This window comes from Physella acuta, unplaced genomic scaffold, assembly GCF_028476545.2.
Source record: "Physella acuta isolate Inbredline_101_S28 unplaced genomic scaffold, ASM2847654v3 ptg000123l, whole genome shotgun sequence".
NCBI lineage: Eukaryota > Metazoa > Mollusca > Gastropoda > Physidae > Physella > Physella acuta.
Genome location: NW_026731642.1, coordinates 70034 through 87814, shown reverse-complemented (window position 1 = coordinate 87814; position 17781 = coordinate 70034). Strand labels below are relative to the sequence as shown.

Sequence of the window (17781 nt, the reverse complement as noted above, 5' to 3'; positions counted from 1 at the left end):
AAATAGGATTTTTAGAAAGTTCAAATAGATTAATTAGTATGATGAATAACCAGAAGGTCCTTGAAATTGATAGTGAAATTTCACTGCATAAGGTTCCTCAAAGCGAACTCAGCCAGCTAAAGGCAAATGCAACCATGAAATAGCAGAATCAAGAAAAAAATAAGATTGGAAACAAAGAAAATATCCACCGCATTATTTTGTAATGGACCTTTTATTAAGAGCCTTCTTCAATTCTGGAATGCAGGTATTGGAAAAGTAACATACATGAAGACATTAGTAAATAAATAACTGAACAAGTACTGCAATTGAAAATAACTAGAATGTCCCACTTTATTAGCCTGTTAATATAAACTTAGCCTAAAATTAAACTAACATAAAAACAGCTAAAAAAAAAAGGAACGTCAATGTGTTATCTGTCGAGGCGTAGTGGAACTAGGCACAGGTACTTAAATGTTCAAACAAAACGTGTAATTAAATTACTTCAACTGAGATTAGAAAAGGTTTAACTACATTGCTAATGTTGCGTAAGATTTGTGGGTGCCGTGTAGGTTTGTTCGGGGTTGTTGATGTCACGTGGGTTTGTTGATGTCACGTGGGTTTGTTGATGTTACGTAAGCCTGATTAGATTCTTGATGTCATTTGAGTTTTCTGATGTCACGTAAGCGTGTTGATGTCACTTGGGTTTGTTGATGTCAGGTAGGGGTTTTATGTCACGTTGGTTTGCTGATGTCACGTTGGTTTGCTGATGTCACTTGAATTTCCTGATGTCACGTTGGTTTGTTGATGTCACGTGGTCTGATTATATTTGTTGATGGGCTTCTCTGTTTAGGTCTAGGAGGTCTTTAAAAATGTCAAGAAAACTGAAATCAAAATTGGCGGTTTTTTAAATTGAAAAAATAAATCCTTCAAATACATTTTTATCGTTCTCAACAATATTTATTTTGGTTTCGAACCTTAAAAAAACCCAAAAACAATCGCAGTTATCGTTCCTGCTCGAGTTGTCGAACTTTGGCCCATGTAAAAAAAACTGGGGCCGTCAAACGACAAACTATTTACTTTCCTACAGAGTGCGGGCGCCGTACCAGGGTAGACTCTCCTGCTTTAAAACTCTGCGACTCGAAATTCCTTTTAGAGTGACAAAGCTACAGATCGATGATATCGATTAGTGCGGGACCAATCAGGGCTGAGATTGAAATGTCTGATAAACCGGGGGGGGGGGGGGGGCGGTAGGGTGTCACGTGACTAAACCTTTATAAACAGCATTTGTTTGAGGTGGGTGTTGATAGGGACTGCTACAAGCGACCCGAGACTTCTTGAACGTCAGCGCAGCTTTTGTTTTTTCTCTGCTCACAGGTAAGGTAATTATCTATTGTTGTTTTTAAAAGCATTTTCTTACAAACATTTTAATCGTATTTAGGAAACAACATATAAAGTAGCAGGTTTTTTTTATTTTATTATGTTTGCGGGGATTTTACTTCGAATTTTTTTTTTTAATAATGAGACAGGAAAGTTGGAATTTTCGGCCAAGTTATTGCGATAGTTTAGAATCACGAGCATGAATTAGTGATTGATGTTTTGAAATAAACATGGGCTAAAAGTTAACATGGGTTACTTTTGTCTAGTGGTAAAAGTTAACATGAATTACTTTTTGTTCAGTGGTTAAAAGTTAACATGGGCTACTTTTGTTGTGTGGTTAAAAGTTAACATGGGTTACTTTTGTTCAGTGGTTAAAAGTTAACATGGGCTACTTTTTAGTAGTTAAAAAGTTAACATGGGCTACTTTGTCGAGTGGTTTAAAGTTAACAATGGCTACTTTTTAGTGATTAAAAGTTAACATAGGTTACTTTAATCTAGTGGTTAAAAGTGAATATGGGCTACCTTGTTAAAATGGTTAAAAGTTAACATGGGGTACTTTTGTCGAGTGGTTAAAAGTTAACATAGGTTACTTTTTGAGTGGTTAAAAGTTAACATGGGCTACTTTTTTGAGTGGTTAAAAGTTAACAATGGCTACTTTTTAGTGGTTAAAAGTTAACTTTGGGTTACTTTAATCTAGTGGTTAAAAGGTAACATTTGCCACCTTATTAAAATGGTTAAAAGTTAACATGAGGTACTTTTGTCGAGTGGTTAAAAGTTAACGTGGGTTGCATTTGATGAGTGTTAAAAAATAACATAGGCTTCTTTGTTAAAATAGTTAAAAGTTAACATGGGCTACTTTTGTAGTGTGGTTAAAAGTTAACATGAAAATAGGGGTTCTGTCTTTTCTTATTAAGGTATATTAGGATGGGAGGGGTGTTAGGGTTCGAAAGGTTGTTTTAAGTTTGTAAATACTCCTAAATCGGTTTGGTTTTAAAACCTTTACAACAGACCTACTTTTTGTATTAGACGTAAACATGATATTAACAGACTAAAAACACTGGCAACAAAATCGGGAATTCCTCCTGCCGAAACTAGATCTACGCAACTGACTTCGGGTATTCCCTGTGAAAACGAAATTAGGCTTTCGCACCAAGCCTTCTATAATAAGCAATACAATACGTCTATTGTAGTTATATTACGGTTCAGTGTAACTTGCACATGAATGCACGTCTGACTCTATATTTAACTTTGTACCTTTAAATCCGACCTTGACATCTGACCTTCAACAACAAGAAATATCGAACACCCCGTGTTTGCGGAGTCTCTGGATGAAAACATGCCCCAGTCAATACCGGAATCTCGGCACCAGTGCATTCACCGCATTCACAAACTGCACTGACAGTTTTTTAAAAAGTTGGCCTGGAAAGTAACCCGAGCCGTCAAAAGTTAATGATTGAGAGATTTGTTGTTAGCAGACGTTTACATTTTTTTAAACATTTTTTTTTCTTTCTGGTGTAGAAGTACCTCCCGTTTTATTTATAAAATGGAATAGTTAACGTGTAATTATAGCTAGGGGGTGGCTATTCATTGGGGGAATTATCATCATATTTTCCCGTTCTTGCCCACGACAAGACCCATAAGGCAGATGTAGTAGAGTTCATATGTTTTAGTGACAAAGGGATAATGTGGTCAGCACTATATCCAGCCGCCTTTGTTGCCCTAAAAAGAGTTAGGTACCCATCAGAGCTGGATGGACTCAGGGACGGTATACAGACTAGAGCCCAAGATCCGAACTCGAGACTTTCTGGTTAGTCTGGTTAGCAGTCATGAGCTCTACCATCCGACCACGTCATCCCATTAAGGGAATACAATCAGGAGGTGCCTGCGCTCCCACCCCTCTCCCCCCACAGGGAGCACGTCCACTTTACGAAATTGAAAAATATAAAATTTATATAAAAATATGTATTTTAAAATGTGTCCACCTTACCCTTCCCCCACCCCTTGAAAGTTGATTTTCTCGCCGAAAAAATATGTCTGGAAGAAACCCGATTGGTGATCACATTGGTCTTGAAGTAAAGCACTGAACTTCGTGTCTGAACGTTTCGGGTTCGGATCCCAGTGCATATTCCCAAGACTTTGACGACTGGCTTTTGATTAAAGGAGAAGGCAGCACGGCCTCAGGAGCGTCCCGTCATAACATGACGACCCATGACAAAATGGCCCCGATAAAACGGCCCCGTCGATTTGAGTTTCGTCAGTACCAACACACCACCTCATCAAAGATAGATTAGATAGAGACGCAGCGCTAGACTGTCAAAGGCAAACATTTCTGATATCCACGCTTCGTCTGGGTAGTGAGATACAGGTGTGCTATAAATAGACGAAAGCAGTAAATAAAACATACGATTCAGAATAGTTCGATCTAGATAGACTATGTGATTTCAGGTAAAATGCTGGTAATTGATTACCTAACTAAGCGGAATTGAGTACCTGCAAAAGGTGATTCATCCAGGTGCTGGGACAGGTGCTGTGACAGGTCCAGGTGTTGGGACAGGTCCAGGTGTTGGGACAGGTCCAGGTGTTGGGACAGGTCGAGGTGTTGTGACAGGTCCAGGTGTTGATACAGGTCCAGGTGTTGGGGCAGGTCCAGGTGTTGGGACAGGTCCAGGTGTTGGGACAGGTCCAGGTGTTGGGACAGGTGTTGGGACAGGTCCAGGTGTTGTGACAGGTCCAGGTGTTGATACAGGTCCAGGTGTTGGGGCAGGTCCAGGTGTTGGGACAGGTGTTGGGACTGGTCCAGGTGTTGGGACAGGTCCAGGTGTTGGGACAGGTCCAGGTGTTGTGACAGGTCCAGGTGTTGTGACAGGTCCAGGTGTTGGGACAGGTCCAGGTGTTGGGACAGGTCCAGGTGTTGTGACAGGTCCAGGTGTTGTGACAGGTCCAGGTGTTGGGACTGGTCGAGGTGTTGGGACAGGTCCAGGTGTTGGGACAGGTCCAGGTGTTGTGACAGGTCCAGGTGTTGGGACAGGTCCAGGTGTTGGGACAGGTGTTGGGACAGGTCCAGGTGTTGGGACAGGTCCAGGTGTTGGAGGGAAGTGTAGAAGAAACAAAAATAGAAAATCCTCTTTGAAGGTTGTCTGTGACAAAGCAATTAAAACAGCAGACAATGTAAAGTATTCTTGACAAGGTAGGGGTTGGGTAGTGGGGGGGAGGGTCGTTTATTTATGACCGGGGCGGGGGGGGTCTGCAATAACTTAAGGTGCTGTTACAAGCTTATTAGGATAGTAGGAGACTCTGATTTAAAAATAATTGTCTTATATATATATATATATATATATATATATATATATATATATATATATATATATATATATATATATATATATATATATATATACATATATATATACATATACATATACATATACATATACATATACATATACATATATATATATATATATATATACATATATATATATATATATATATATATATATATATATATATATATATATATATATATATATATATATATATATATATATATATATATATATATATATATATATATATATATATATATATATATATATATAGAAGATAGAAGCGAATCTAGATGAGATACCCATCTTTGCTTTGACTTACATACCAGAGCCAACCCAGGTCTGAAAGAAGTCTTGCCCGTTGTATTTTGAATCTGATAAACAACTGGCGTCTCTGTTGGTTTCCCACTTCCCAGATCTCATCCTTGCCCCTTCCCTGCCCATACGTGAGTAAACTACGCAGTGACCCTCATCGTAGCCCCCGACTTCTCCCAAGTCTAACTTTTCGATAACCTCATCAATACCAATCGAATCAATCTATTCCCAAACCAAACACAACCACCAGCCAATCGGTTCAATACACAAACCGATCGTACATATGTGTAATCGATTATCGATCGATTACAGTTTTTTAAAACCTACTTTAGCGCGGTATTTTTTATAGGCCACCGGGGCACTTACACCTAGGTATAAAGCATTGACATATGAAAGCTTTGAGTGAAGTATTGGCCAGATTTTTAAAAATCTGGCATAAAACGACAAAAGGCCAAAACACGTTTTCTAAAAAAAATATTTTCTAAAGACTTAATTCTTTATGATAATCTTTTATTATTGTAATTTAATGTAATGAACTAAACCTTTCAACTGCCGACTCCCTTAACACGGTGTAACTGCTTTAAATGTTACTTAAGCGAACGGTCTCTTTCTTTGAAGTGTAGTAATTATCGGGAAATGGGTTTCAGTTGAATGTATTGTTCGCTAGGGGGAGACGCCGAGGGTGGGTCATTAATGGACTTCATGGGGCGATTGTGCGGGGGTTGAAAGGTGAACGGGATGTCATTAAACTGGTTGCGTGTTTGGGTTGACGCAAAGATAGCCACCCAAGTTTTCTCGGGGTAGGTCATGGTGACCTGGAGTTTTAATGATAAAGTGGTTTGTCTGATGTGGAATGTGTAGGCAGTGGCGTCGCTAGGTCGGGTGTCAACCCGTGCGGCACTCCTTGGTGCCACCCCTTCCCATATATATATATATATATATGTAACTAGGTGTAGTTACCAGAGATGATAACAACGCAATAGTGCAGGTGTTAGGCTGATAACGATCACAAAGCCGCTGCGCAGTTCACAGGCTGACGTCACAGTGCAGATGGCTTATTAATCGGACTGTACGACAGAAGCGGCGTAATTAACATTCTGATGCAACGATTAGAATCGATTACGATTACGATTACGATTACGAATCCGATTACGAATACGAAGGGATATATAGGAAGGCGACGGCTGAGATCGGGGGAGACAGAACGAGGATCGGATGATCAGTGAGGATCAGTCAGTCAGTCAGTAGGAGAGTGGCAGTATCAAGTTGGTTATTGAACGGGTTAGCCGTATTGTGTTAATAAGGACGATAGACATGTGCATTCAGTTATGTGAAGACTAGTGAGGACTGTTGGGGGTCAGTTGATTCATTATATTATTGTGAAGCATTTCTTTTTGATTCATGTAATAAAAGGATCAATGGTAAACCTGCATCTTCGAGTATCTATATTGTGGTCAATGTTGTGTAGACTGAGCAAATAGACTCGTTACATTTGGCGTTGTCGAGCAGAAGATGCAACTACACTCGGTCACATATATATATATATATATATATATATATATATATATATATATATATATATATATATATATATATATATATGTGTGTGTGTGTATGTGTGTGTATGTGTGTGTTTGTGTCGGCCTACATAGGCCCATAATTTAAATATATGCCGCATACGGTACATGTATGTGTATATGCCTTTTTGCCTTGGTGTCAACCCCCTAAATGGTGGCAGCCGGTGCGGTCCGCACCTCTGCCCCGCCCTCGATACGCCTCTGTGTGTGTGTTGTATTTGGTTGCTTTTTTTTTTAATAAATTTAGTCCAGATTTGGGGGGGGGGGGGGCGACAGGGCTGGTAATAATATTCGTAGTTCGGGACATTTAATTTGCATTTTGTGGTATGCTCATAGCCTGAGACATTATTAAATGGAGCGTTCATAAAACGAAGCATTAATATATCTGGGAATATGTAAAGCGGGGAAATCGTAACAGGAATGGCCACAGTCCAACATTTTGTAAACATATACACGTTCGTGAGCATATATATATATATATATATATATATATATATATATATATATATATATATATATATATATATATTAGTATGTAAGGGAGGAGTTCATAAAACGAGACATTAAAAACATAGTTTTGAATATTATAACGCCGTTAAATGAACTTTGTTTATGAAGTCAATGGACAGCACGCAAACATTTACTACTATGTCTTTCATATTTAATTGCTATTTTATTTTAAAATGTTGATATTATTTGTTTCTAATACGGCCAATGTGGAAAAAAATACCTTCGCCATGGCTTCTAAAGCACCGCTATAAGATAAAGTGTATTATCTATATATATAATTCTCTTCTGGGAGACGTTAGAAAACAAGCTGCAAGCGCCTTGCAGTCCCCTCTCTTCCTCTCTATCCCTACCACAACCCCCCACCCCCCACATGATCTGGTGAGCCGTTGTCCACGCTAAATTTTTACAATCACAGAGACGGGTTTGGTGACGGCTATAAGGGGCAGATAATTTAGTTTGAAACGATTTTAAACTAAGAGGAGGTAACTAAGAGGAGGCTGCTTTCCCGGGGGGGGGGGGGGGGAGGGGAGCATTGGTACTGTCGAATTCACAAATTATGAATTACTGAAAAGTAGAAAAAACAACAACTAAATAGCGGCGTATGATACACCGCGGGTCGGCTCGTTATTATTATTATTATTATTATTATTATTATTATTATTATTATTATTATTATTATTATTATTATTATTATTATTATTATTATTATTATTATTATTATTATTATTATTATTATTATTATTATTATTATTATTATTATTATTATTATTAAGCCCTTTCTTCACGCTACAACACCATGGTAGATTTATAGAACTCCCGCGACTTATATCAAAGACGTGCAAGAGAGACCTGTATCAGAGACCAGAGTTTCTGAGCCCCTCCCCCCCCGTTCCCCCCGAAGAAAGTCTACCCCCCCCCCCCCCACGAATTAAATGGAATTTATATAGAAAATATACTTTTATATACTTTTAACAGTGTGCGCCCCCCGGAAATTTTAGTCCCCCCCCCCTGAAAATTTCAAGAGCAGAGGCGCCCGGGGACAAACTTTTCGATTTGCACCCCCCCCCCCCCCCTCGAGATTTCGATTTCCACCCCCCTCAAACTTTCGATTTGCACCCCCCCCCTCGAGATTTTGATTTGCACCAACCCCCCCTCAATCTTTCAATTTATTTTTCCAACCCATTTTGGCGCCCCCTAAGCTCGGCGCCCGGGGACATATGTCGTCCCCCCCCCCTCGCTACGCTACTGTCCAAGAGCATTCCCGGAGAAAAAAGTCTGGAAGAAACACTGCCAGAGACGTGTACTCAGTCGCTAGACGAGACGTCTGGCACAGATATTAACTGCTGCACGAAATGTCTGACACAACCAGCACTTGTTGGACGATTGGACCGTCTGTCACCCCCCCCCCCCTCCTCCACCTCCCTTCCCCCGCCCTCTTGCAAGACGCATACTTCAACATTTGCCGTACGACTTCCTGATTGCCCGATTGATGATGTTTGATCTAATAATCAGTGATGATGGATGATTGCTTCCGTGTGTCGTCATCAGATTAGCAAGCCTTTTCTGGAATGTTTGATTTTAGATAAAACACTCGGGGTTTCGGAACTACTGAAAAAACCTCCCACGGCATTACTATTGAAATCACTCGCGGTATCAGTATACGCCCCATATAAAGCACTCATTCTCTTGAAAATTCCCAATATAAAGCATTCACCCTATAGGAAAGTACCCATATAAAGCAATCGCTCTTTCGTAGTCTCCATATAAAGCATTTTCTATCTCGGAAAGTCCACATATAAAGCCTTTACTAAATCGAAAATTACCCATATAAAGCATTCACCCTATCGGAAATGACATATAAAGCACTCACCCTATCGGAAACTACCCATATAAAGCACTCACCCTATCGGAAACTACCCATATAAAGCACTCACCCTATCGGAAACTACCTATATAAAGCACTCACCCTATCGGAAACTACCCATATAAAGCACTCACCCTGTCGGAAAATCCCCACTCACCCTATCGGAAACTACCCATATAAAGCACTCACCCTATCGGAAACTACCCATATAAAGCACCCACCCTATCGGAAATTACACATATAAAGCACTCCCCCTATCGGAAAATCCACATATAAATACCTAAAACAGAACAAAACAAGAACTAGACACCACGTGATAAGGTTCTAACGGGACTTTTTATTATAGGGAAAAAACACAACAACTGCTTTTAATAAAAACTTGGTGGAAACGGCTTTAAAAAAAAAGAAAGGTTGATGGTTGGCAGGTATCACATCGGTGACAAGCTGACTCGGCTGTCAAGCCTCTAATGAAGTCTAACAAGTGCTGGATCAACAGACGTACAGCGATCCGTTCAACTAACAGCCGTCGACAGCTGACAGCTCGTATGACAGGGCTGTCAAATATTGTCACGCCATGGTTCATGGGGGGGGGGGGGGGGGGGAGAGACACACAGAACGGTCACGTGACCAACTAGGCTATTGTACAGAGGACAGCCCGTTGGAAGTGCTGCGCTTTTAGAAAAGCTAGTACTGATGAACTCAGTTGATGCTGTTATTAGTTGTATTCAAAAGTGCAACATTATATTGTCCAAACATTTGATGTCAAATGTTATATATATATATATATATATATATATATATATATATATATATATATATATATATATATATATATATATATATTTATAAATATATATATATATATATATATATATATATATATATATATATATATATATATATATACATATATATATATATATATATATTATCTAACACTGTCTAACTTTTTTCAATTACCAAGGGCTAGCTGAGCCTTTATAAACAGTGTCTTCAATCTTATTCTGTGTATTTTTCATTCAATTATTTTTTCTCTTACATATTCATTCCGCAGCTAGCCAAATTTATCACCACCTTATTGGCATTTCAAATTTTGTTTAGGTTTGATACTTAGAGTGGCAAAACACTCGCACTGGAGGCGCTAATAGGGTGGGCCCAGTTACCCGAATAAAGTGTTTAGCACCGAAATGTGTCTTTGAGGCGACACTTGCGAAAAAACGATTCGCATTGATCAGCCGTCCACTTTAATTAAATTGAATTAACTTAATTTTTTTTTTTTTTGCATTTGAAAATTGTGAGTATAAAAGAACACATTATTTCCATTCATTAACATGTTCATTATCACTAAACGATACGTCGTGCTACATTTATATATGTATATATATATATATATATATATATATATATATATATATATATATATATATATATATAATTTTTAAATGCGAGACAATCTTTGTCACAAAGATAATATGGTCAGACACTCGAAATCCCCCCCCCCCCCCACCCTCACCACTCTAACCACCCTGACCCTAGGTAAGCAAAGGTAATACAATATGTTATACATATATAATACAATAATTATTTTACGTTTAGCGAAACAGATTCTCGTGTTGAAAGTGATTTATCTGTTCATCTCACAAGCTCACAAACTTTGAACATTTAGTATTGTTTGTAGAATATAATTTCCCAATTAGAAAGCAGTGAAGTTAATTAACTAATTAATTAACTGAATTTCTTTTTTAAATCTGCAGTAAATGTTTGTGTGTAAAGAACTGTCAACAAGAACCAACCAATGAATGCGCGGTCCTGTTATCTTGAATTCTGATTGGACAGAGAGTGGGATTCAAGATGGGAGCCTACTCCAGCGATATTTTAACGTTTGTTCAACTGGCTAAAAAGGGGGAGAACTCTAGAAAAATCAGAGGCCTTCTAGAAATAGCCCCATTGGAGGAAGTGATGTCATGGCGGGACTCCGACGGCCTAGACGTCATGCATCACGTCATCATCGGCAACAACAGCGAGGTGGTGACGTTTCTACTGCAGCACGGCTACTTTGTCAGGCCGCACCTGCCGGAAGTCACGCCATATTGTCACCTGGCCGCGCTGCTAGGGGCGAGAACTGTCCTGCAGATTTTACTCCAGCACCGACCGGATGATTATCTCCCCTCGAAAATACCCATCCGCGTACCGGAAACAGTTTTAAATAGCATCAACGCCAAACAATCAGAAAAACCTAGTCCGATTATCACAATGTTGCATATTTACAACAGCAAACCAAACAGCTCCAACTCGTCTGCTTCTTCTTCATCCTCGTCCTCTTTAACGTCATTACCTCATGGTCGTACAAGCTATCAAATCCACAGCCTACAAGATCTCTGCTCCATCTTGAAAAACAACCACCACGTAGCAACAACCCCTCTGGAACTTGCCTCGCGGGTGGGGAACCTCCCGTGCGTCCGCGCAATTTTAAACCAATGCATCCTGAAGGCGCACGCTGCCGAGAACATGGTCGACAAGAGCGACTTCACCCTCGCGTGTCTGGCCGACAGCCCGCAAACCCTGGCTCTGCTGCTTCACAGCGAGACGCCCACCCGCGGGGAGTGGGAGTCAGCTGTTGACGTGTGTCTCCACCACGCCTACCCCGAGTGTCTGGATCTGCTGTTAAGTTTAGGACGAGAAACAAAACACATGTTTAAGGGCATGAACTTCTTCCACGTGTTGTTTACCTACACCTCCGTTCAGGGGATCAGGAGTTACCTGCGCTTGGCGCAGACGACGGAAGTGTTGGTGCGGCACGGACATGACGTCAGTGCTAAGCTGCCCTGCCGGACGTACCCCATGTACAGCCTGTTGACCCACGCCTTCTGTTTCCATGACTACTCCCATACACAGTATTACGTCAAAGTAAGTCTTGTTGCGTTATATGTTAGGTCATGGGAAATTTAGTCACATAGGACATTAGGTCATGGTAAATTTAGTCACACTTTAGGTCATGGGAAATTTAGTCACATAGGACATTAGGTCATGGTAAATTTAGTCACACCTTAGGTCATGGGAAATTTAGTCACATAATACATTAGGTCATAGTAAATTTAGTCACACAATACATTAGGTCATGGTAAATTTAGTCACACAATACATTAGGTCATGGTAAATTTAGTCACACAATACATTATGGCATGGTAAATTTAGTCACAAAAACATTAGGTCACGGTAAATTTAGTCACACGATACATTGGATCATGGTAAATTTAGTCACACAAGACATTAGATCATGGGAAATTTAGTCACACAATACATTTGGTGATAGTAAATTTAGTCACACAAAATATTATTTGATAGTAAATTTAGTCACACAAAACATTAGGTCATGGAAAATTTATTCACACAAGACATTAGATCATGGTAAATTTAGTCGCACACAACATTAGGTCATGGTAAATTTAGTCACACAATACATTAGGTCATGGTAAATTTAGTCATACAATACATTAGGTGATGGTAAATTTAGTCACAACATTAGATCATGGTAAATTTAGTCACACAAAACATTAGGTCATGGTAAATTCAGTCAATCTAGTAACGTAATAAACAGCTGTATGACAGTCATAATGAAATACGTCCGAGCACCTTTAGTTGTATTATTCTCTAATTTGAATTTTTATAATTTAGAAAGTTATTTTAATTTTTTTTTTTTACATTTTTAACCCATGTTTGCATTCCTCAAAGAGGCCACCCGGGGCGGACCCCCCCCCCCCTGCACCCCACCTAGTAACGCCACCGGATCAAGACAACCCATTATCTTTAATTAGGTCCGGTAACTCTGTTACCGTCTAGCCCGATTTCGATCACGTCGTGTTAACGAGATCAATAACAACAAGCGGGACTTCGATAAAAATATGACCACGCACGCGTGACCCCTGGGTCTATCGACCTCGTTACCCGGTGACCCTGACATACCTCGGCCCAGACAGTGACGTGGCTCTGATAAAATGGCAGCTTGTTATATCCCGCCATAATCATTGATTTAATGATTACATGAATCGTTCATTGTTATGATTATTATCATCAAGATAACATTGAATTGACCAGCTAAACAATTTTATTCGCCGGCAGAAAAAAATTAAAATAATAGTAAAAAAAAAAATATAATCTCCATAACTGAAAGTAAATTTCCGGGTAATTGACAGTTGATATGGCGGGTGAAGTAGAGTTTAGCTTTTTTTTGGTGACCTCTGCACAAGAAAGATAACGATGTCAGTTATATGTTAAGCCGCCTCTACTCTATCTAATTAAGTCAGATACACTGCTAATTCGAGATTGGAATTGAACTCCAGCAGTTCGGTCTAGCTATTGAGTTCTGTGGCTCGACCACAAAAATTGTGTGCAATAACCAAAACAAAAAGTACCCTTTCGAATCTTACTGGTCCCTGTGGCAGGCGAAGTAGAGTTCACCTGTTTCTAGATACATACGAAAAAAAAATGAAGATATATAACAGAAGGTTCAGCCTGCCAATCATAGTATATCATAATTAAGCTACGTGGATTGAAACAAAATACTTAACACACATATGCATCCCTTTACCCCACCCCAACCCCAACATCTCGGATTTCAATCGAACCAACATTCGTCAAGGGACGGCGTGGCCTAGCGGTAGAGCGCTAGACTTCTGACCAGCAAGTCTCGAGTTCAAATCACCCAGCTCTGATGGGTACCTAACTCTTTTTAGTGAAACAAAGACGCCTGTGCATAGTGCTGACCACATTACCCCCTTGTATACCGCGGTCATTGAAACAGATGAACTCTACTTCATCTACCCCATGTGTCATTCATCCACAGACCCTACGAGTTCTGCTGAAGAACGGCGCCGACCCGAGCTTCGACGAGACGAGATTTGAGCGACGCCACCCCAAGCAGGCGGCCAAGAAGGTGACGGGGCGCCAGGCATTCAGCTCCGCCCTGCACTGCCTGCTGCAGACGGTAGAGAGTTATGCCCAGTACCTGCAGTCCCCGACCCTGGGGGTGAAGTTTGTGGAAGACTGTGCCGGGGTGCTCATGAACAACCACGCCAACATGAACCACGTGGGTTACGTGGGAAATCCCGATAAGATGTAGGTCATTTGTCATATTCTTTGTCCTAGTTGTTGATTTGAAATAATCTTTTTGAAACATACACACGTTTTCAGTTTCGTATATTTTGAATACATTCTTTGTCTATAGAAATAGCTAAGAGTTTTGAAAAGAATCTTATATTAATGTTTTTTTCCAGAACTTCTTCAATGTAACTGTATCCATAATACCTTAAACGCATTTTTCCTAAAACGGTCTAACAACCCTTTTCTTAATGCATGCTCCCCACCCCCACCCCTATAATATTTTCAATGCATTTTTCCTAAAATGTCCTTCATGCTTCTAAAAATATCTTCAATACATTTTAATGCTCATTTATGCAAATGATAACCAAGCTTCCCATTTACTTCCCATAACATCTTCAAACTTTATTTCCAATTACATCTTTAAACTTTATTTCCAATTACATCTTCAAACTTTATTTCCAATTACATCTTCAATACTTTACTTCCCATTACAACTTCAATACTTTATTTCCAATTACATCTTCAAACTTTATTTCCAATTACATCTTCAATTCTTTATTTCTTATAACATCTTCAATGCTTTATTTCCCATTACATCTGCACTGCTTTATTTCTTATAACATCTTCAATACTTTATTTCTAGCGGTAGAGAGCTGGACTGCTAACCCGTAAGTCTCGAGTTCGAATCCGGGTTATGTCAGAGACCGTCCCTGAGTCCACCCAACTCTGATGGGTACCTAACTCACGTTAGGGAAAGTAGAGGCGGCTGGGCAAAGTGCTGACCACACTATCTCTTCATATGCCGAGGTTACAGAAACAAGTGACCTCTACTTCACTTGCCCCATAGACCGTCAGATTTGAAAGGGAAACTTTACTTTTCCTATTACATCTTTAATATTTTATTTCCTATTACATCTTCAATCTCTCCCCCCTCCCCACCCACCCCCACCCCCCCAGCATCCTCCAAGGGACCGTCCTCCACCAGATGGCCAAGTCAAGCGTGACGCTGGGCGTGGACCCGGCCATGGTGCGCTGTGTACTACGTCACGGGGCCAACCCCAACCTGAAGGTAGACGGCAAGTACGCCATCAACGTGTACTTTGACCAGCTGTTCCAGCGCCTGGGTACGCTGAAGGAGGCCGACCCCAAGAGGCATCACATGGACGACGCCCTGACCATCTGCCGACTGTGTATGTTCATGCGACAGGGCTGTATACGGGACTGTTACGTGATTTTTATGAAGGACCACGGCAGAGCCTTGTCGGAACAGGTGGGTGTAGATAAGTGTTTTTTCTCCGGGGAGGGGGGGGGGGGGCACATACAATTTTCGGGGGGGGGGGGGCGAGGGTCGGACTAAAATTTCCTAATGACCTAGGGGCTGAGTGGGGAGGGGCAGACACTGTTAAAAGTATATATTTTAAAAAAATAAATTCTATTTCGTTCGGGGGGGGGGGGGGGGGGGGGGGGGAGAAGGGCTGGGAGCCCCCCTCCTCACCCCTCACCCGAAGAGATGCCTGGAAGAAACTCTGGTGTAGAAGTGATAATGAAATCTGTCCTGTATCCCTTTCTTCACATCACACACACCATGGTAGATTAAGAGATGTCCCATTACATACATAAAGTCCCCCTTGCCTTATATTGTTATCTTTATAAAATAAGGTTTTATGATTATGATTATTTGATGGTACGGCGTGGCCTCATCGGTAGAGTACTAGGCTGCTAACCCGAAAGTCTCGAGTACGATCCCGGGTTCGTCAATAGAACATCCCTGAGTCCACCAAACACTGATGGGTAGCTAATTTACGTTAGGGAAAGTAAAGGCGTCTGGGCATAGTGCTGACAACACTATCGCTTCATATGCCCAGGTCACAGAAACATGTTACGGTTTTATAGCTAGAGTTAAGGATCATATTTTACAACTAGATCTTGAGATAAGGGTTAGAGCTAGTTTGTGAACACAGCGTAACTACCAATGTAACCCTACATCTATCAATAGAAACATACATATTCATAACTCATAGCTATATTTTGAAATACACTTTGAATAACATAAGCTATATAAAATAAAAGTATTTGAGTAATACTAAAAGGCTGAGTTAAACATTGTTTTTTTCCCCCGTAGGTTCAAAACTATGTCAAGGTCGTGAAAGCTGAACTTGACCGACGAAGTCGTCAGGTGCATCCCCTGAGAGACTCCAGCGCATGGGCGGTGTGGGAGGCGTGTGGGCGTAGGACGGACAGGGTCCATGGGCTTAGTATACCCTCGGAGCTGAAGACTTACATCCTGCCCATGCACTTCTAGCGGTGCTGCGGTTTGATAAATGACTGAGCTGTTGGATTACGGGGATAAAAGGAATACGACTAAGGGAGATAAAGACAACAGGGGATATAAACAAAGGGAGAGAAATGAGATAAAAACAGCTGATTCTGTCAAACTAGGGGAAGTAATATGCCAAAATGGAGACAATAACTTGTTGATTGGTAAATTTCCTGTTTACTCAAGTGTTTGGTATAAGCTGCACGTGAAATCTAAGTGAAACTAAAAGTTATATCTAATTATGTCTCGTAGAGCTAAATTTATAACTTGTCAAAAAGATAAGCTACTTGTAGTCAAGTTTCAGATACCAATTTTTTTTTTAAATTTACAACAGTTTAAATCTTGGATGCCCTTTGTATTTTATTGTAATGCAATTTGATTCAATTAGTCGTCAACCCATCCAATCGCTGGTCTAACATACCCTAAAATTGCGATTAGATTATAATGATTATAAAAAAAAAAAAAAAAAAAAAAAAAATAACCGCTATTCTAACATGTCAAACCCTCGCTGTGATGTCTACGTTACCAGAGAAAAACATAACGAAAACAAACGTGCTAATGCGACCTTCGATATGACAGCAAGATTAGTAGAATCCCATGTTCTGATAAATTCTGCATAGCTGATGGGAAGACCCAGTTAGTCTATTTAACAGTATATGGGCATCCCAAAATCCATTTACAGTTCATGGGGCAGGTGAAGGAGAGTTCCTCTGTTTCTCTAAATACGGTGTATGAACTAGTAGTGCGGCCAGCACATGGTCCCACCGCCATCTCACTTCCCGAACCCCGTCAGTTGCTGATCGAAGCTGGGTGGGGGGACCGGAGAGGTTGTAGGTACTCGAACCTATGAAGCAACCTTCGTGTTAGTAGTCGTGCGCTCTACCACGCGACCACGCCGTCCCACAAAGAACATTCCAGTGTTTGATTTTAATCTACTTACGCACTACGTTCACGCGGTTTTGAAGGCTTTACTTATTTTAATGACTTATTATTTCAAGACACCACTTTAACGACGACTGAATCAAATAGGCAACTGAAACATTAACTTACGGAAGATGTCTCGACCAAACTTTCATTCAACTCAAAACATGTTTTCAAGGCACGGTCCAAACCTTTATTTGTTCTCATCTTCACCATTTTACCACAAGCCCTCGACCCTAGCCGCTACCAACAAGCCCTCGTCTCTAGCCGCTACCAACAAGCCCTCGACCCTAGCCGCTACCAACAAGCCCTCGACCCCAGCCGCTACCAACAAGCCCTCGACCCTAGCCGCTACCAACAAGCCCTCGACCCTAGCCGCTACCAACAAGCCCTCGACCCTAGCCGCTACCAACAAGCCCTCGACCCTAGCCGCTACCAACAAGCCCTCGACCCTAGCCGCTACCAACAAGCCCTCGACCCTAGCCGCTACCAACA

At 40.7% G+C, this 17781-nt stretch overlaps 2 protein-coding genes across 2 annotated transcripts; one reads left to right on the top strand and one right to left on the bottom strand.

Moving 5' to 3' along the window:
• Nucleotides 1-1287: 1287 nt before the first annotated feature.
• Nucleotides 1288-17415, top strand: LOC131934937 (uncharacterized). The gene is made up of 5 exons (XM_059291207.1): nt 1288-1353; nt 10703-11855; nt 13792-14063; nt 15006-15318; nt 16171-17415. Exons 2-5 carry the CDS (start codon nt 10800-10802, stop codon nt 16348-16350), a joined length of 1821 nt encoding a protein of 606 aa, XP_059147190.1. The 5' UTR covers nt 1288-1353; nt 10703-10799; the 3' UTR covers nt 16351-17415.
• LOC131934940 (tetra-peptide repeat homeobox protein 1-like) lies at nt 3861-5105 on the bottom strand. The gene is made up of 2 exons (XM_059291210.1): nt 5019-5105; nt 3861-4493 (listed from the first exon to the last, which is right to left on the bottom strand). Exons 1-2 carry the CDS (start codon nt 5103-5105, stop codon nt 3861-3863), a joined length of 720 nt encoding a protein of 239 aa, XP_059147193.1.
• Nucleotides 17416-17781: the final 366 nt, after the last annotated feature.